Source organism: Semicossyphus pulcher, unplaced genomic scaffold, assembly GCF_022749685.1.
Source record: "Semicossyphus pulcher isolate SPU_LCO1_2020_fin unplaced genomic scaffold, fSemPul1.0.p SCAF_2, whole genome shotgun sequence".
NCBI classification, from domain to species: domain Eukaryota; kingdom Metazoa; phylum Chordata; class Actinopteri; order Labriformes; family Labridae; genus Semicossyphus; species Semicossyphus pulcher.
Window position 1 is genome coordinate 14,874,215 of NW_027211693.1, and position 22,162 is coordinate 14,896,376.

The 22,162-nt window shown below is 40.5% G+C and overlaps 1 protein-coding gene across 1 annotated transcript in view; it reads left to right on the forward strand.

The window, feature by feature from the left end:
• The window catches only part of diaph2 (diaphanous-related formin 2), a 411,814-nt gene that overhangs the window by 258,038 nt on the left and 131,614 nt on the right, over nucleotides 1-22,162 (forward strand). Inside the window, exon 23 of the mRNA XM_069669466.1 lies at nucleotides 4,445-4,574. Within this exon, the coding sequence (XP_069525567.1) occupies nucleotides 4,445-4,574 (130 nt within the window). The remainder of the gene's footprint in view (nucleotides 1-4,444; nucleotides 4,575-22,162) is intronic.

The window sequence follows — 22,162 nt, forward strand, 5'->3', positions numbered from 1 at the left end:
CTTTTGTATCCTTGCAGACGGACTGAATCAGCGTGGAGTGTCAGTGTAGAGCCTGGTAATGCCTCAGGGGGCTGATTGGGCCATTATAGATGGACAAGAAAAAAAGTCTGCTTTCTCACTTTAGTCAATCAAGTAAATGGCCCCCTGGGTGGCAGGTCTAGGGTACCTAATGGGCTCATCAGGGAGGAGGAGGCTGATGATGGGAATGAGTAGAAAGCAGAAGGGCATTGGCTGACCCACCTTCAGCCCTTCTACCTTCAGCCCTCCGTCACAGCCTCTTGTCCTACCAAGGACACACAAATCTCCTGGGAGCCAGCCTGGTCGCATAGATTCAACAAACTGAACATTCAGTCTGTTTTTACAAGGACAGATGTGTGAAATGTTCAGTGTAAAAAAACATGCTAAACTCTAATTCGGAGGTACACTTAATAAATGCATGAAATATGCATGATAATTAAGAATATAGAGGGGACTGTCTCCATAATGAAACATATTGGGTAAATGGATAAAACCATCTGCTGTGTGACTAAAAAACAAAGAACTATTTTCTCTCTTGGGTTTTAGCCCCGACTTACTGAGGGAAAAACACTCTCACAGACTCTGCTTAATTATTAAAGACCACATGGCGATAATTTGTGTTCAATTTTGGTTGAAGAATACAGGCTATCTAACAGGCATTTGACTCTACATCCAGGCAACATCACTGTGACCTTGTGTCCTGATTACTTATCTGCAGCTAAAATTACTGCAGCAATTATAAGTGTTATTATACAATTAAAGTTCCTTTTATTCAAAGAGCTCATTCTCAACTGTGGCCTTGTATGCTCCTTGTAGCGTAATGCTATCTGCACTTTTATTTCTAGTATAATATGGAATTGTGTGAGGGAGTATACAGTGTAATAGGTTTGTCCTGTGCTCCAGCTCCAGCTGCAGAAGATACATTTCTTCTGTTAGCGTGGGGATTCTATGTTCCCATCAGCACTTCTTCTGTTATACGTTATTCTGTATGTGTGGTTGATTTATCTTAATCTAGATGTTTAAGTTGAAGCATGTTTGCTTGTAATGTACCTGAGTTCTAAACGTACTGGCATCTTTCGTTTAACTAGTGAGGGATTTGAAATATATACCACCTCAAGGCAATTTATGTTATGAAAGATTGAATGATACTGCTGTTCAGAATGTTTTCAGCAATGTAATTACGAAGCAGCGTTTTTTCCATCTACTTGAAATTGGCTGATTTGTTTGAAGGAGGACAATTTATTCACTCTCAGTTACATTTATACAGCAAGATGGAATAAGACACCTTGTAAGCAACAAATATAAAAACTACACCTATATAAAAAGGTATTTTATAAAGGTACGGTATTATAAAGGTATCTCAGATAATAAAAGCCTGTTTCACTTTTAGTACAAACTTTGAAATGGCCGGGACAAGGGAAGGACTATTATTAAGAAACAGCCCCAGGCTTTGACATGGACCAGCTCGCAACAACCTGTGCTCAGACACACTCCAGTCCACAGCCCCCTGCCACAGTTCTCACGATACCTTAAAGCTGCACTGACTGAAAGTCCTGATGTAAAATATTGTGAAGGTAACATCAGCACCTTCGGCTTTATGTTGGATTCCCACTGCTGCTTGCACAGGTCTCACTACTACCTAGTGCTATTGTGAATTACCTAAATGTGTGACATTAAAGCTCCTGTGAGGAACTGTAGGTTTGTGTTGATTTTGGCGCCCCCTGTGGACAAAGCCGTACCTCTTATCTCTTTGGTGGTTTTGTCCTGTACATGCTTTAGTGGTGTTTTTTAACCAAAAAACTGCTTTCTTTAACAGTCACATGTATCACTCATTTTAAATGTTTGCCATGGAACAAAGGCAGTGTACAGTTAATCGCTTCTTCTGACACCTACCCCCCACCAGCACGTTCAGGCATTTAAAATAACTATATAGAAATAATCAATGTTGTTACACATGGTCTGGTTTGCTTTTGTAGGTCATGTAGAGTAATCTGAATTAATTTCAGTTTGTTTCATAACCAGTGAAAAACTCCTCACAGGAGCTTTAAAGTGTTTTTACAATCTGGAAAGTGTATCAGCAGCGTAAATGCATATTTGATATAACATAACATGGTGTTATTTTGTTTGTTACATGTTACCCCCTAGAATATTTAACATATATCAGTATTACAGTGTTGGACTGGACATTTTCCGATATTTACAGGCGACTTTGTAAAGCAATGGTGTTAAAATTTAGTTTAAAACCAAATTAAAACACCTGAACCCCTAATGCTTGTTTCTACAAACTTTTACTAAAGCGCTATAATTAAGCTTCCTGTTTTTTGTACTGTAAGTGATCCACATTTTTTAAGGAACAGGCCACAAAACACATCCAAAAGTTATGTTTTCTGTTGGAATATTTTTAACATTGTGAAAAATATTGTATACTGTAGATTAAAGTAAAGAAACAGTAGATCCTCTGGCAGCAGGGACAGATCAAGAGAGGCCTCTGGTAACACAAGTTGCAGGTAAAAGAAGATAGAAGATGTAATAGGATGCTGTTCAGGCAAGTCCCACTAAATAACATAAAACAAAACAGTAACTACTTCACACTTTTTGTGCTACTTGAGGTATTTCAACGTGTACATGTTTATCTTTTTTTATTCAGAAATAAGCTGTAACATTGAATTCTAATCATTAATTATGCTGTACAGATGATTCCATTATTCATGGGGTACAGGATTAGTACAAGCGGTTAGAGTGGTCTGTTCAAGAACCAGTGAATATGCATGTACTGCCGACTCGGTCCGCTCTTATTATGTCAATGATATTCACCTCACAATGCTAATATGCTTCCAGTTTCATCAGATAACTTTAATGGCTGCCTTATTACCTGAAACCACACGGTTCCTCCACTTACACTCACTGCACTCAATAAAAACCGCACAGCTTGCCCATTCTCCTGCCCTGTATGGGCGCTAGATTAGTCCAGGTTAAAGATACCTCTCTAAATCATTAACACATTCTATCAGCGAGGCCAAGGACAATATACTAGAATCTAGAGATACATAATGTACAAGCGAACGTTATTCAGACTTCTTTTCAGTAAGTGCTCGGTTTGCTACCATTTACAGCTCCCTGATTGTTTTTTTTTACCTCTCCCAGTTTACCCTCTCTTTATTACACATTACTAATATTAGTTAGCAGATGAAATCAGCATACCAGAGATGCACCTTCTTGTGCAGTAATGACAGTTCGGGGGATAACAATAAACAAATTAAAATTTAAAATCCATGAAATTAAATTGTGATTACCCGACGTGAGCAAATGATTGATCTTCATCTAACAAAAATGTGTGTGTGTGCGTGTGTGTGCTGCACAAGGGTATGATTTTGCCTGTAATTGTTTCAATCCACTTTTGTCTAAATGTGTGTATGTGCCTGTTTGTGTGTGAGGGCTTGCACACGCATGTGTTTGCCTGCGCACATGTGTGGGCATGTCCGACTGCAGGCTGTTTACAGCGCGGATATTATCAGTATGAGTACACAGAGGTGGGTTGTGCTAATTAGTTTTCCCAGCATGCCATTCGAACAGCATGGCAATCACGGTGGGGAATGAATATGGAACAAGTTTCCTATGCACTGATGTGGAGACTTTTGTCTCCACATTTGCACACACAAACGCACACGTACATCCTTGGCAAAAACACTTTAGTACTTTCATTCAAACTTCCCTGCGTCATTGCTTTATACTTTTAGGACTTTATTATTTTATGTGTATGTTTTAGAATTTTCTGTATGTGCATATTTGTTAGTTTTAAGCCATTAGATATTGGATGGGTCACATTTTTATTTCAGCTCCTCTTAAAAAAAAAGAAAGGGAAGCAAAGCAAGCGAAAAAGTATTTTCACATTAAAGCCAGAATGAATAGTTTTTGACCGTTGTACTAAGGTGACACGACATTCAAAGTCAGCACCTCCTCCCTGGCTCAACAACTCCACCAGCTTCCCCTTGGATGCCTGCTTTCAATCTGTCACTCGGTTGCTACGTTTTTATAGAGCCCCGTCCTCACATCGTGCACACAGTTATTGGCGGAGGGCTACACACCCACTGCCTGATTATTGAAGCCCAGAAACTTCCGGAACACAGCCAAGTAGGAAAACACAGGTAGAGGGCAGGATCTCTGCAGCTACGTAGAAATCTAGTCGGCCATAAGGGATGATTGAGATTATCTTAGTACGAGTCTGTACACGATTTTTATTAATGAAAATCTTACTAATTCTAGGTTTAAATTAGAAATACATTTAAATAACTAAAAGTAGCATTACAAGGAGGTTTCATTGATGAGGTTTTTGTATGTTTGACAGTCGGTGTAGAGATACAGACAGGAAGGGTCGAAATAAAGAATGCATAAATCAAGTGTTAATTGAATTCTTTTTTCTTTCTAGCTCCGAGACACCAAATCCATCAGTCAGAGTACGACGCTTCTTCATTTCCTGGCTGAGAAGTGCGAAGAGCATCATGAAGCGATTCTGAGGTTCCCGGAAGAACTGGAGCATGTGGAGAGTGCCAGCAGAGGTAAGTCTTTATATCGTTATGTCTTAAGACCATCTCATAACATAGCACCCAACTGTGCATTATAAAGTGCCAACATCATTTGGTAATGAATACAGCCTGGAGAGAGCCAAGGCCTTTACTGTAGGAGGTTTAAAATGAATTTTTAGCCTGCGATATATTTATTTAATTCCATCCCATTTTGTTTTAGTGTACACATTCTCACCCTTTACTTATCCACTCCATCCCCCGACGACAGCCAGCGCTCCGTCTTTGTGACAGGAATAGAGCTGTTTGTCTGACCACACTGTCATTCAGCCTGTCAATAAACTAATTCCGCTCTAATTCTATTCTCAAGCATTTGGTGGAGTCCCTGCAGGCTTATTTACTTTGTTAGTCTCGTAATTGGTTATTTAATCTAATTCAACTAATTATGCACTTGACAGAGGCTGCCAGCCATTGTGTAAGTGGACTGAATAGTCTTCATGCGCTGTATATATTTAGATGTGTATTTCCACAAATTTTGAATTATATCAACTTTGTCATTTTTGTGGAAATGAAGGAGATGGCAGTTAATTGGCTGAGACCAGTAAATAAATGTCTGTAGCACAAAACCCTCAGGAACTATTTAAGGAGCAGGGATGCAAAGAAAACACTTCAATCTGGCCGCCCGTTGCTTCTTGTTTCATTGATCACAACATCTAATTAAACAGGGTGTTCATCGGCGTACTGTAACAGTTAAGGGGACTTTGTGATTACATTTTAGGCATTAAAAGCGCTAACAGGTCTACAGGTAAATAGTCCATTGGTTTGATTTTTAAAAACACTGTTTCAAATCTTCTCTTTTATTCATTTGAACTATTAAGAAATCCCCTTTTTTTTTTTACCACTCTCATGTTTTATTCCGTATGTACAACCGTGTCTTTAGCACATTAAAGCCAGGTAAACGAGAAAAGCTGAAACCTCTTCTAGCGTGTCTGTAAAAGTCAATTTTATTAGATTTTCTTTGAGGCAGAAAGGAACATAGTGATCAGAGGCCGTGCGCTGGCCAGCTCCATGTCTTTGGAAAGCTTTTATTGCCTGTTGAACAGTTGAGCAGCGCTGAATAATTCACCACTATCTCCAAATCCTTTACAAGCTCCTGGTCTCCTTTGAGGGAAAGTGAAGCAAATTAAATAAAGCCGACTTTTCACCTTAATACACCGTACGCTCTAACATGGAGTTAAAAACAACTTTTGCATGATAGACTTTTCTGGCGACTGTCGTTTTTTTTTTCTAGTCAAAATGTCTGTCCTTTTCAAACCCACTCTGTCCTTTTCTTTGCTTTCACTTTCCTTTTCTGATTGAACAATTTTCCATCGACTTACAAAATGTTTTCTCTTCAATCCAACCAGGTTTCTTTTGCAGTAAACCTCCAGTTATATTATCTACTCATATTACAACCAACCATTTAATAATCTGGAAGATTTTCATTTAAATAAATGTCTGTTAAGTCACTATCTATCACACAATGGTGATTGAGCCTATGGCCCACTGATGAAAGCCTTTGCATTTGCAGTGTTACAGACTGGGTGTCTGTGGAGACTTTAGTGGAAAAAATCACAAGCGGCGCCCAGTTAGCGACACGTTTTCCATCAGCCAGCAGTGGTTGGTCTGCCAGAGAGGGTAGGCGGAGCTAAGCGGCTGCTTTTCCGGTCTCTGCAAGTGTTGCGAGTAAACAGTAATCTACTATGGCTGAACAAACAAAGAAAAGACGGATGACTACAGATACAACTTCAAAAATAAGTGAAAATCCAAAGATAAAGAAACAAATTTGACGCTCAGATGAAGGCAAACAGTCTGAAAAGGAAAGCGACCGTCAGCGAGGAAAACCAAGTTACAACCGGAGCCAACCGTGGACGTCACACATGCAGCACTGTCTGGATATCTGGGAAGAAGAGAACAAAACTGAAGTGTTCAAGATTACCACTTTAAAAAATACTTTGAATCCTGGAAACCCATTCAATTTTACTTTAGAGTTTTGTGTAAAAAATACACTATAGGCAATATTTACACTTGGGCTGCATAAAATGAATGATTTACCAACACACCAAAATATTATCAACATCTCACATTTTAAAACACTTAAACCATCTCATGTAAACAAACCTGTGTAAAGCCCGTCACCCGGGCATTTGATTTCTGATTGTTGATTGTCAAAGGCGTGGGGGGGAGGGGCTGACTGGAAAGGGACACGGACAGCAATGTGGGGGATTCAAATGCAATCAAATGGCCATCTACAACGCTTGGCGGTACAATTAATGCACATCATTGATAAGTGCAATCAGGGATAATTTCTGTGGGAAATCATAATTTCCCCTGCCTTGATTGGCTCTCTCTCCTCCAGTGCACAATTTCTCTAAGAAATTGGTTTGCCACCTTTCCGTCATCTGGACACAGTTTATTTCAGCACTTTCACAACCATACAAAAACGGTGCATATTCTTTTACAACAACCCGAAAATAACATTTTTGTGACTTATACACCAGGCCTATAAATATTGAAATGATAGGTGATAGCTTATTATTGCTATAGCATATAATTATAGCATTTTGTGGTAATGCGAATAATTCTGTATTCATATTAAATCACTGAAAAGGTGATGTAACAATAGTTCAGTCTTGACTAAATATATTCCAACTCATAATTTCTTACTGTTTTGATCCAATGTCTTTCACATCTCAACTGTACAGCGAGAAGTACTGCAGGTCATTACTATAAGGAGCCATTGTGTCATTACCACTTAATTATATTGTCTCTCAACTCGCTACCGCTCACTCTCTCATCTCGCAGGTAATTTCACACCTATAACGACTTCTCAAGTATTGGGGACATCTATATTGCTATATTTTTAGACTTTTAGGAGGCTAAGGTTAGCCAAAAACACATGATTGTTAGTCGTATTACATCAGAGGAATCAGTATGCTGCCCATAGACTTGCCCTGGAGCAGAGGAGAGTGGGTGTCCTAACGGAAGCAGGAGGTTAACCATAACTAAGACAAGTCCAGCACATGGAGATACTCCCTCAGGAGCCTCTCTCCCAGGATTGAGCCATTATCAAAGCCTGCCTGTATCAAGGTCAATTTTGATTAGAATTCACATGATTATGTAAGGAGGCAGGGGCAGCATGCTGCAGATGTTCCAGATATAACCTGGACAAAGGGAAGGGCTGTGCTTTAACAATGCACTGTGGACACATGGCTTTATGCAGTTGAAAATAATAGTGTATATATGAATAGTAAGGACAATATGCGGCAGCTCAAAATGGGCTTACATCCAATGTAGGCCTAATTAAGAACATGTGTGAAATATGTCTATTTATGTTTATTTTCACTGTGAGCAATTAAATTAATAATTAAATCTGCTCATTTTAAACTGTAACAAAGCATCATGACTGTGATAATTTATGGACACTAACAACTTCATTGTGGGTCCTTATTTAATTAATGTCTTATATGTGTTACGTTACTTTGTCTAATTACAAGCTCTAATATGTTTCAAATCTAACCCTTTTTTTTCTTATCACTGGAGCTTTTGGCAACTCAAATTTATACCATAGCTTTAAAGCTACTTTGAAATTGCTAAAATAACAAGTTTTCTGTCTTGTTATATATATTTTTATATCTAATTAAAAAATATTTTTAATGTAATTTGGTAAAAGCATTGGAGCAAATGCAACTTTTCTGTCGCATAGAGCACCACCATTGTTATCATAGTTAAAGCTATTTGTTGTCTGTTATTGTACAATAGTTATCATTTTGTGTTCGTAGATGCAAATTCAGATTATCTTGCAATTTTAAAATTCCAGTTAAACAACGTACAGCATATTAACATGTCCACTGAGTGAACACAAACACTTGAGGCCAAAGTTAATTGCAGTGCTTACCTTAGGGTCATATCAAATCCCAATATAAAATAAGATCAAACATATGCATCTATGTAAATTCCTCATATTAGAATTAATTGCAACTGTGTTCAACAACTTGTTTTCTCCAGAGAGAAAAGCAAGCACACAAATGGTTGGGCTGCCTTGCCCTTAGGTCAGTGAAGAATAAGCTGCTCTAGTTTTTCTTCTCCCAAAAGCATTGATTGCGTAAAGCTGGTAAAATCATTACAACCTGAAGAACGGGCAAGGACGAGAGCATCGAGCACTTTCCTTCAGACAGTGAAGAGCGGCGATAGAGACACCACTGTCATTCAGGAACTCCGGCTCTTTTTAAAGTGATAAAAGCATGAGGAGAGATATATCACTGCAGCTTATTGAATTATGTGTGGTGACGGTACAATCTTTGACCTTGATACTGAGTACTTTGTCAAGTTCAGACTTGACACCATTGGAACCATTTTTTTGCCTTTGTTAAGATAACAAATAGGAAAATAAGACCACATCTGCATTCACTGTTTATCTTTTGAAATCATAGTTTAAAAAAGATATCATTTTAGTGCAGCAGTAATGGGTGTAGTTAAAATTGAATATTTCCAAAGTTTTCTACATTTCGGGCTTTTTTAGGTTCACACAAGGTTTTGTTACCTTATTAAACATGTTGCCTTCTCTTATGAGACCAATTCTCCTTTTATTATTGACTGTGTATCCAAACTACACCCATAATTCACTGTGAGCTCCACCTCTGTCTGATCAGAGGATTGGTAGTCTCTCCTACCACCATGTCATCTCGGATCTCTACCGATAAATCACTCTGAGGGATGAAGGATTTGACAGAGGTCTGGGTAGCTCAAAGGGGCTCAGGCCTCCTGATTGAAATTGCTCTTTTTTTTCCAGCCATCTCCTTCCCCCCACAAATGACTGGTCACACTCAGCAGAGCACACCATCACCACTGCCAACTGGAGTTTGTAACAATGTACAGTACACCCTTCATTTGCCTGCAGTAATTACTGTGTTTTAGTGGTACAGTTGAGAATCAGTAGCCCTTTTCACACATGCAATTTCCAGAAAATTTGAAGACAGTCTGCCCCTGAAATATATTTTAGATTTGCCCTTTCACACAAGTCCCTCACAGCGGTCGCGTGATATAAACGCCTCTTGGCAGGCTGGAAAACGTCTGCATGAAGTCGGGATGAAAAATTTGTCCGTTTGCGTTCACACATGGAGCCCACCCGGACAACTCCAGGAAATTTTCAGCAGAGTAGTGCATGTTGGAAAAGGACTAGCAACACTTGACGTTTGGGTTGGGTTATTTCATTGTTGAATAATACTTCGTGATGCATATATGTACAAATGATTTGTACCAATCATATCTTAATAATGCAAAAGCATAGCCTATAAACCTTCCTCTTCCTGTCTGACTGGCTTGATCATAGGTAGATTTTCTCATAACGAATAAGAGTGCAGTCTGCATAGAACATATACTGTATGCATAATATATATACATTATATATACAGTACATTCTTTCAGAAATGTACCCAGGGTTACTGAGACTATAATCGTTTGAAATGTAGTCAAAGGATCCACTGTTTTCATACCCCTGACCTCATCTTAATGGCAGCAGCAAAGCCTTGAGAGAAGTGTCATTGGCCAATTTGCCTTGTTAAATCCCCCCTACCCCCAGAGATGAATATGTGGGGCCTGACAATGGGAACTAAGTCTGTGTGGTGATTCCACTCAATCAGTGGCGCACTGACAATCTGTCTTGACAATCCGGGAAAAGAGGAAATATGACACAAATGTTCTCATAAATCTATTTAGTATAAGGCATAGCCAAGGGCAAAGTACTTTGGAGCCTGTGAGAGAGAAAATGGAGAATGAGGGGAGGAAAAAAAAAAAGATGAACTCAGAGGATATTAATACCGCTGTGAATATATCTATTATCCACATTCATTTGAAGGCACTGCAGCATAATAAAGCAGTGCCCATTTCCCATTTAAACTCCTCGCAGTACTTGGCTCCGTATTACGTCGACCAAATGCCTTTTTGGATGGGGTGTAACACAGAGAGGATCATTTGTCTTTGGGTTTCAATAGAGTTGCAGGGAATCAGGGGGTTGAGAAGTTATTCTCTCATGCCAGTCCTCCAAATCTCACTGAAGTGAGCTGCAGAGGCTTAAGAAGAGTGGACATGATGTATGCCAAACACTGAAATGGACACACTTTCCTGTTTTGGTTAAAATGATGTGTGTTTCATTTCAGTCATGTTTTGTTCCCTAAATTAGCAGCTTCCATTAACACCAGGCCATCTCAACCATAGGGGGGGAAATATCACACTCAGTGAAGTCTCTGTTCCAAGATTTGTAGTAAACTTTTCCACTTTCCCTTAAAAGTAATTGAATGACAATCTGATTTAGGCACATATTAATATTCACAATGGGAATTCCATTTGCCATCTAATCGTGGAAGTTAATAGGGTGTGGTATGAGGCTCACAGATGTGCTGTATTTCAAATTTATTGCAATTTACACAGTTGGAAATTGCACGAGGGTAAACCTGCAGACAGTTTTGTAAATTGGGATATTTTCAAAGGTATGCAGTTTTATCTTTCGTGTTACACGTTAAGTTGTCGTGCCATGTCGAAGCTTACGGCAGCAGGAAAGCTTGTCATGACTCTGGGAATTATGGGTAGGAAAAAAGAACCCGCTGTGGTGTGACACTACTTCAGAACTTGGTGGAGATTCACCTACCAGCAGTACATTGACCCAGATCGCACATCCAAGGCAACAGTGGAGTGGCTTTGTCTCTGTATGCACTCGAGAAGCCCAGACAAAGCCTGCATTTAAACCCCTTTGAAAATCTGTGGAGAGATATCGAGATTGCAGCTCACTGATGCTTCCCATCCAGTTGGACTGAGATTTAGAGGGTCTGCAAGGAGGAGAGAAAACCCAAGTCCAAGATGTCACAAGTTTCAAATCTCCTGCAACACTGAAGAAAAAAAAACATTTCAGTGTAAGAAGCAACCCAGAGTCAGATGGTTGGACCCATGTACAATATCACTGCATCCATTCATCATTTGAAGCATTTCATTGGCTAAGCACCTAGCAAACTCCTCAGAAGCATTTTGTTGTTTGTGAATAATTTTTGCCAAAGGATACTTTTATTCTTAAGACACAGTCAGGTTGTGACGTCAGCTTAACATCAACATCTGACATCATCCTCCCAAGGTCAGGTTATGAAGTCAGCCCAAGGTCAGGTGATGATGTCCGCCCAAGGTCAGGTTATGATGTCAGCCCAAGGTCAGGTTATGAAGTCAGCCCAAGGTCAGGTTATGAAGTCAGCCCAAGGTCAGGTTATGATGTCCGCTCAAGGTCAGCATTTGACATCACAACAACGTCAGGTTATGACGTCACCTGACAACAGGATTTGACGTCACCTAACAACAGGTTTGACGTAACTCCAACATCAGTTTATGACATCAGGCCAACGTCAGGAATTGACATCAGCCCAATATCAGGTTATGAGGTCAGCCATGGGTCAGGATTTTTGTCGATTTAAGTGAACATTTTGTTTACTGCTGCATGTACATGTTTGCACGATTAGAGGGGGTAAAAAAAAAGCAGAGGCCAGGTAAAAAAAATAAAATAAAATACTATTTGCAAGTCTTAACAATCGCCCTGAGAGAAACACTTTATTTTGTGGAAGGTTAAAGAATAAAAAACTTCCCTGCACCTGAGCCCGGCTGCATCATAAGTACTTAATTTGTTTCTTTTTTCCATAGAAATGTTTTAATCTGCCTGCTAGTACAACATTAAGAATACATAAACGTTAGTCAATTTTACACTCTCACAGTGGCTAGAAATACAACAGTTTCTTCTCTGGTTGTTTAAGGTATACACATCCCTGCACCATGAAAGTGATAGAGCAGGATCAGCGAGGCCAGCACTTTAAATGGACAGTCTGTCATGAAGAATATTAGGAACAGGAAACAGACCTGTCTGGCTCCTCCAGCTCGGGATGAGTGATGAGCTCTAGAGAGTTTTCTTTTTTCTATTTTTCCTTTTTTTCCCTTCTTTACTCACTTCACGGTGGATGAGTAGTTCATTGTGAGACCAAAACAACTATTCTGTCTCTCTTTCTTCTTTTCTTCTCCCTCTGTCCATCTCTCTTTCCCTCCACCTCTGATTTCTTACATCACCACTTTGGTTGGCCGGTATGAGTGTAGACAGAGATAGACACATGCAGGGAGGCCAGCAGCCCTGCTCAGCATCAGGCTCCAGTCCGTGACAGCAGATTTCAATGAGAGCTGACAATGGGACCAGGAATGAGAATAATGCTGTTTGCCAGCCTAGAAATTCAGCCTGTCACAGTAGACCATTTGCCATGCTGGGAGTGTTCCATGAGCTGAGGTGAACAAGGAAGCTCCATTTCAAATGCAACTCACTTTTTCTGCACTCACTCATAACTAGAACCCATCCATCACACTAGATTAAAATAATTGTTTTCAGGATTCTCTTTCAAACACTACCATGAACTTCGGACCCAGAAGAAGCAGATCTCAAGGGGCGTGTGTTTGCAGTATGGGGAATGTCAACTGGTGCATTAAGAGTGCATGGGTAATATCACCAATTACTGTTCCTGTACCACTGATCATTATGATACCCCTGGACATTTTCAATGTGTTTAGCATTGGAATGTTTCAGAGTACACATGCTTTCCATTGGCAGACCTGGGTTTAGGCTAAGCACTGCACCAAGCAAAAATATTTTTCTCCATTGTGAGAAAATTTTTATTAAAATCAGCTTTATTACAGTTGAAAGTAGAATTTAACTGAAAACTGGAAGTCTTTGGAGAATTAAATGGCCCAAAAAACCCTGCAAAACTTAATATATAAACCTCTCAAATTACATGCAACATAATCCATTCTGCGCCTTCTCGGATCCAAATTAGTATTAGCAACTGCTAAATGCACCACTTCCAGTAGAGTTTGGGAGCTATGAGGAAGCAATTGCCAAACACAGAACGAGTATATTTTGGTAGGCTGCGGAGGGACGCTTGTCTGCTCACCACCTGCCGGGTACAGCAGCATTCATGGAAGGCAGCTGACACTATGGCCGAAAAATAACGTGACTGTCACGTCTACTTTTTCTCCATCAAATTTAAACGTGTTAATAAGCATCAGATGTTTGGCTTATTTTGAGACATACATTATAGTATCATATATTGACTGTATTTTTCACGACATGTAATGTCATTCAGAATATCCCCTTGCTACAGCACCACCCTGCAGGAGCTGAACCTGTTCCCAGTGTAACCCTGCGGCTGATCACATTCTGTATGCATTGAACCAGCAACATGTTGGGAATACTTTCTCTGTAACAATGCTTGACAGATAGGTGCCTTGGTACTGCACTCCTCAGTGTTTCATATCTCCACTGAACAGCTGAGAATGTTATCACAATGCTTGACCTTTACATTCACTTATAGGACATGATCACAAAGCTTGAGTTACAATACTCAATGATAAGAGCTTGCAACATGATTCCAGCGATGTAAAATGCAATTTGCCCGTCTTACGAATTGTTGAGCAACACAAGTGCTGTTTTTCTTGAACTGTAAACAGTCGCTGTCGGGACATCTTATAAAAACATTAGCGGGTTTCACAGTTGTTTTCACGGAGAAAGTCGATAGCACGGCTGTCAGTGGATTGTGATGAGTAAGATAATGATTAGGATTGTTGTACAAATGAGCAGGAAATTGAGTTTTCTCTGAGGTGATCCCTGCACCCTGCAGATAAGACCCCTGTTGAGACCGAACAATAACAAGTTCAGGGATTTTTAATATTGACTGGCTGAAAGAGCATAATCTACAGTACAATATGTCCAACCTGTTCAGTATTAATGTTGTGTGCAAGTGTGACAGCTCGGTGGAGAGATATATATTTAAAAAAGAGAAGCTCTCCACCAAATGGGTATCGCTCTATTGTTAAATAGTATTTTTAGCTTTAACCCTGGAGTGCTCTCCCAAGTGTCCTCCACAGACCACTTGTGATTTTTTCTTTTCAATTCCAGCAATAGGGCTAAATGAAATTTTATTCTATAACCACACGTAGGCATGACTGATTTGGTTTTGTCTGACTCTATTCTCATATTATTGTGGACCAAAGCTGAAAAAGTAATATACATTCTTGTCACTTTTGATCACATCTCACTTTCGCTGTAAATGTTATCCCATTTTTTATTTTGGTTATTTTACGTTAGTCAATCCAAATATATTATTAGAACTTAAGACATGTATTTTTGTGGCACCGGTTTAGCACAGCGGCTAAGGCACGTTCCCAATGTATAGAGGCCTGGCCCTCGACACCGTACTCAACCCCGACCCTTGGCCCCTTTCTGCATGACATCCCCACTCTCTGTTCCCTCATGTCCATCTCTATCCACTGTCTAATAAAGGCAAAACGGCATAAAAAAAAGAAAAAAAAAGACATGTATTGCTATAGTAGAATGTGCCTCAAATTACCCTTCAAAATAAGATGATGTCAAACAAAACAGCACATTGTAAATGGACTGCCCTTTAGACATACTTTGGCAAGGATACTGTGGTAGCCTATATTGTAGACTGGAGGAGCTGGGGATCAAACCACCAACCTTCCAATTGGAGGGCAACCCACTTTAGCTCTAAGCCACAGCTGCCCCAACAGTCGCCTCAACAGTGTGACGCATGCCTTCACTAAATTCACCGTAACATGCATATTTTTCCCCAGCAAATCTACATTATAAACGGTAAATGGACCGCTTTTCTAGTCTTGCGACCACCAACCTTCCTATTGCGAGACAACCAGCTCTACCACTGAGCGACAGGCGCTACATAAAGCCAATAATACATACAGCCAGTACGTGCCTTTCATTTTAATATAATATCAATTTACCAAATCAAGCAAAAGTGCGTCTACAAGGAAAAAAGAAAGCACTTCAAAGTCAAACGGCAGTTGTTTTTCTTTACCTACATTTGAATGTGGAGTGGTAAGAACTGTGGAGTGACTATGTAGGAGTGACGTAACATATTTAAATCACTTTTGAGTCAGTGCGATCCTTTTCATATCCTTTAAGTGAAGACTTAACGCTCTGGTCTCGGCGTTACGTAGGCAGCGTTGTGCTTTCGCAGTGTCTCTCAAAGATTAGGCATGGTGTGCCTGTGTGTTGGTGTTGCTGTACATATGGGTGTTATCCTCTTATGGAATTATTCTCTTGAGAGCGGGGCCTCCTGCACAACTGATTGCTAGCAACAGAAGCAGCCATGTTTAGACAAATGGCAAAATGTTGCGCTTTTATGTCTAAAATTCTCCCAAACCTTCACGAACCTTTAGTCAATGTTGTGTTCGGTGCCGTAAAACGTTTGATCAAGCTAGTGACATATTTTAAATCAGCAAAAAGGGACTTTAGGGCCAATCATAGTACTGTTGATCCTTGTTCTATGCACACAAATCACACCATGGCGGGGAAAATACACATCATACCAGACATGCTATTTACCCAGAAAGGCAACACGTCGTTTACCGACTGGGTGGTCATTGCGTTAAAGTACCTCTGTTTTCCTCCTCATTCCTTCCCACACTCTCTGCCTCTATTGACCACACTTTGAGAAAACGTGTCTGTGGCTCAAATGCTGTCATAAGAATCTGGGCAGCGTTCGCCAACCCCTGCGCGACAGCGGGGGTGGGAATTGATTTTGGATACCCGATTGGGTCATTTTTATCATGGGTTGTCATCAATATATAATTTAAAAGCATGGCCTGGAGTGAGCAATGCCGGGGCTGCTCATCGGAGTTTTACTAGGCCCAGGGGAGTCGGTTCCCCCGTGCCCCCATTCAGTAATGCATGCCACTGTGTGTGAAGATTCCACCATCATTCGTGATTTATACCCCCCGGAGGAGCAGAGACATAGGTATTCACTGCCTGTATTGCATTTATATGGCGCTCATAGGGTTTTTGCACGGCCAACACCAGGCTTATCTGTATCTATCATGAAAACCCTCTTTCAGGTATTTGTTCTCGACATGACACGTTTATCTTTCTTGCCATTGTAGAAAATTATGCATGGAGCCTTTTTCCTCAGTGTGTTTTTGAATGTAGGATAAAACAGGGTACCTTTGTCGAGTACACAGCAGCCAAACCAACCTTCACAAACTGGGTCCTTTTTAGTATTACAGACCATATTGTGTTTGTTTGCCGTCATGATGTAAATCATACTGATCTCCTCTAATTTTGTCCTCAGGCTTTATGGAATGAGTTTAATTTAGCAGCCAGGCCTTTATTTCCAAAATAAATCTAACAGGTCCTGACTATGACCTTTCTATTACATGTTGATGATTTGCATTTTCACCTTCTTTTTTTCCCCAGCTCTGTGATATGGAGTCACACTGTGTGATCCATATTCAAATATTATTTAAATCAGTTGCACCACATTTGCATGTGAAATTGAGGATTTGAAGCCAGGTCGCCTGCATACTGATCAGAGGGACAACCTTCGTCGGAGTGAGGGTTTATATTGCAAGTAAATGGGACGGGGTGGTAATAATTGTCATGAAAGGAGGGTTCTATATTGCACACTTGCGTAACAGTGTTTTTCCCTCTCATCTAATGAATCTGATATCGTCCTCAACCCTTTTGCTTTCAGCTCAGGAAATTATTACGTTCTATTGAAATAGAGAGAGCAAGCCGAAGTGTCACTTTTTAGGACAGAATTACCCACAAGATGGCAGCTCGTTCACACACGAGGAAATCTTTAATATTTACAGCCTGGGGACAAAAAGAAGCTTACCCAAAAAATGCTACGTCACCATTGGTGATGTCATTTACCAATCGTGGGTTTTCAAGCCAATGATGACAAATGGCATATTATGAATGTGTGAAATATCTACTGAGAAAGAGCAGAGGGTCAAGTTAGTAGACGTTGCAGTTTTGTTCGCACTGTTGATTTAACTTGCCTTTCTTTTGTCTTAGATGGATTTTTAGCCATGTTTTATTTGGATGTTTAACCAGTGTTTATGGTAAATGCAGTAGATCAAAGCAATTAATTCCGCTTGTTAATGGACAAAGAAAGCTTCTGCTCATAGAGCCATAGCAGCAGTGCCTAAATCTACCAGGATGTATTACACATTAGCAACCAAAGCCTCGGCCTTTGCTTTGCTGCACACTTTGGTCGTTTACTTTAGCTTCTATAAAGCTGGAGCTTAAAATCAAACACAGCCAAAATACTGCTCAATGTATCCTCTAATTTTCGGTTTGTCATCAATTTGGAAAACATATCTAGTTTGCAATACAAGAGAGGCAGCAACTCGAAATCCAAGCTAAGATATCCCATAGTTCTTCCTTGCCACCAGCTATCTCACCTACAAGAAAAACGACAACCCTGGTGCTGAAAAGAGTTTGTACTTGCGTCGAGCTGCTCCCCAGATACACAATGTAACAACAGCAGGCATTGTTCATACTTTATTCCCATGCCTGATAGCAAGGAATAAGGTTAAAAAACCTACAAATCCTTTTAATTTCATGGCCTAACATCAACTTGAAGCAAAAGTGAAGTCTGAATTTAAGTTTGATTTCACCATATCGAAGCCATCTGAACAGGCTCCTGTTGAATTGAGTTTTTCCTTCACATCCATTCAGTCCATCTAGATATTTCAAAGATGAAAACCGTAATATTCTTCTGTGACCGTGATTAAAATGTCGAGCCAGTGAAAATATGCATGCCAGGTTGATGGTCAACCACAATTCAGGTGTCTCTGTGTCCTTAGTCTTCCTCTCCTCTGCCTTGACATGGCATACCAGCTGAGACCTGCTCCTTACAGAAAGGTCTGTTTTTATTCTACCGACTGAAGCAGAGGAAAGGAGGGACAGAATCGATTGTTGCGGGCCAAATTGAACCTGTGTCGAGCTGCAGGCAGCCACGAGATAAAGCCTCTGACGCTGTCTGCTGTGTTTATCATCAGGTGGCCTTTTCTGTGTGTGCTATGCTGCGATTTTGATGTGTTAAGTCATAATAGGGGAGCCACCATTCTTTGGAGGGGCTGCCAATAAAATCGCAGACAGAGGGGATTATGTTTCATGTCAGCCCATTATTGTTTCCAGCTTCCCCTGCACACTTTTTTTCTTCCACCTGGAGAGGTCTCTGACTCAATTTTGCTGCCTTGTATCCTGCTTGTCCTAGCTCCATTTTTTTTTGTTCGGATTCAAGAGGCAAAGTTTTCAATGCGCTGCCCTTTTCTAGGTTTGTATTTTATTGCATCCTGGGCCTCCACTCAGAAGTCTCTCTGTAATGCAGATCTCAACGTGTGTGCAGTTGTAATGCTTTGCGTTTGTTCCCTTTCCGTGATATTGAACAGCCACGGCAGAACTCAGTCCACATTTTTGAACCATCTAGACGCTCAGTGGACTCTGAACGCCAAGCAGAGTTTTCTTTGATAGAAAGATAGATACGCCAATTTGCAGTTGACATACCATCGTCATCTGGTGGAATGGGGACGCAGCAGCAAAATAGTTTTGTTGCTGCTGACTTTGTCCTCTGCCAAACTGTGTTCCTCAACCAACAGATAATTTTTCACTGCCCTCCTTGGAGTGTAAAATCCTGGCAGGGGATGCTCACACGCTGTGTTTGGTCTGCCTTGGACATGAAAATGGCCTCCACGGCGCAGTCTCACCATCCTTTTATGACCCTTGCATGTGGTTAAAAAAATGTCTCTTCCTAGATAGCCTTTCTCACCAAGACCTCATCTGCTGCATTAGACACCACAAGCTCAGTGGACTGTGCTACCTCTGATACACCAGTCGTTATCTGGGATGACCAGCTAAATACTGCCCACCTGTTCCCAGAGAAGGCGTGCAATAGCCTCTCGGCTAATCAGCCCGGCCATTAGCGGGAAATGACAATGACTCCAGTAATTTTATGGGCACATTTAAAGCTTCCTTCTTTGAGGAAGACAATGATAATCCCCTCTCTCTGCCCTTGGGCTATGTTTCCAAGCTGACTTAATCAAGTGCAGAAAAGAATCACAGCGGAGCTTCTCAAGCATGCAGTGTAGATCTCCAGGACGTGTTTTAAAGTTGAGGACGCTTTTTGTCTCCACTGTGCTGAAAAAGAGACTCTTGGCATCATCAGTTAGTCGTGTTTAAGCTTTTTCAGTTTGGCAATTGTAATAGAAATCTTGAGCTGTGACCAGATGTGTAATGAAGAAGTATTTTTTAAAGCCCATATGAGGAGAATTAAACTGACACTCTGTAATGCCACACAGCTCTCGCCTTGGGGAAGAGTATTTTAGCCTCCCTTACCCGAGGAGATACTTTGTGTCTAAATAAGATTCTTTTTTTATCAGATATATTCAGATTTTATTGGGTATTGAATACTAAAACAAGAACAATTCTTACATAACTCAAGCAATGTAACATTTTCTGTCCCCAAGTCACACAAGAATGAAGGTTCAGGTACCAAAGACCTTGATTTCTTTCTGGGAGAGGAAGCCAGCCCGGCAATATCAAGACTGCTGTGGAGTCTGAACGGGACAAAGAGAGCAGACACTGCTTTGAGAGAAAGGCTATGACCTTCTGTTCTTAGGTTTCAAACTGGCCTGAAACCAACCTATGAATATACTGTGTAATACCTAGAAACCTCAATAAAGAAAATTCCTTCACAGCAATAGAAGATCATTCTCTTCTGATCTCCTTGTGCGAGTCGGAGATGTACACAGGCCTAAGCTAAATGACCTGCTGCCTTAACTTTAAAAAGGGTGGGGATATTTTTAAAACATGCACCTTAACCAGGAGTCCCTTTAGACTAAAAATCTGACGACTCATTTCATCCTCTTAGAGATCCTCTGGTTCTAACTAAACTCTGACTATATCCGATATCCACATTTCAAATCATAATATATAGAAACACTGTCTGGATGAGATACAGAACCAGGCAAGTATTTAAAAGTGCCTCCAGAAAAACGGTTCCTCCAGTGACTGAAATCATTTTGTAATAATGATCCCCCCCAGGATATATTTTGCAAACACATCCCTGCTACTTTGAAGGTTAAAATTTCATTTTCTCGGTGACCTATATCGGTGGAGTAGTACTGTACATTCAGGGCAACAACAGCTTTCAGCAAAGCCTAAAGCTGTTGGTTATTACAATAGGCTGATTGGCTGCGAGCTACAAACCCCCCTAAGAAATGGCTAAATGGGAGCGCACAGTGAGGCTGCCTTGGGCTACAAGATAACAGCACAAACACCCCGGTACTGTATGTCTTTCGCAGTTAGCTCCATAATGTTTTTGCCTGCCCTGTGGCAGCGGGAACCTGAACCAGTCGGATCTTGACTGGCTCCAGTCTCAGAGGCCTTCCCCATGTCCATGGTGCACTGGGTTTGCTGACATTTTTGTTTTTCTAAAACCTTTCTTTTAATTTGAAAAACAGTGGTTTTGGCCATTTCGCTTTCAGAGATTGTTGGAAAAAAAACCTTCAATATTCCATTTCTGTTGGGGATTGTAAACTCGGATAGAACGTGTCATAACTGCAGGTTCACATTAGCTAAAGCAGGGCTTGACTAAAATCCAGTAGCTTAAAGCATCCAGTGTTTCCTTTGTTTAATTTAAAACCCTTAATTTTTTTATGTCAGAAAAGTTCTTCATCTCTTAACTTTAGAATTGTGTATTGCAAACCTGACTTTAGTGCTGGTGTTTGCTGGAGTGCATATTGGAGGCTTAATTACGGTACTTAGGTGTTGTTTGCATGGAGTAATGGGTCAGGTTTGGGTTTGAGCTTTATTATTCTGTCAGTTGTCCAAAACTTTCTGTATTATCCTGTACAAGATTGAACTGTACTGTTGGTTGGGCCCCCTAGATCGTCTATATGTTACCTCTGTTTTCTAATTATAAACAGTACATCAATTGGAAAACATTGCAAACAACACTAATGTTCACTGTTAAAGAGACTTTAGTGCCATTCAGATTCCTTTACCATTTCAATATGCCTTAGAAGTAAAATTGGATTAATGTAAAACACTTTGAGAACTCTCGCTGCTTAATAAGATTCTGGCATTTCAACTTAAAGTGTTTAATTTCATAGCTACTTTGTACCTAAGCCCCTCTCATTACCATCCCTCTCTGTTGGCCTGGGGAAGGTGGAGACTGCCATACTTCCTTTCCAGTTCACATGGAGTTACCAGCTGCTACCTTTCACTGCAACGTGACTTTACCATACTACGTTAACAGACAGGGCCCTTACGATTTGTGTCCCATCCAAGTACCGACCGATGCCCAACCCCAGCTTGGCAGCAGTGAGTAAAATCAGGATGGTATGGCTGTCATTGTGTGACGGTGTAAAGATACCACTCTACAACTAGTGCACTGGCTAGTGCAGCGTCAATAGCATAAACCCTCGCTGGATTCCCACCCACAAACCTGCAATAAGCTGCATTTAGTGGAGCACCGAGGCAGTCTAGACACACTACAAACAAATAGTTTTTGTATTGAGTTTCAATATTGTTTTGATGTCGAGTCATTTCCCTGCAGTGAGGGACAAGTGTTTTTCTCCGCGCCACCTGTACGCCCACATGACCTTCGCTTTAAGGACAAAGATGGTTTTACTTTATGATTGCATGTACTGTATGTGCATGTGTGTGTGTGCACATGAGCTCATACATCATA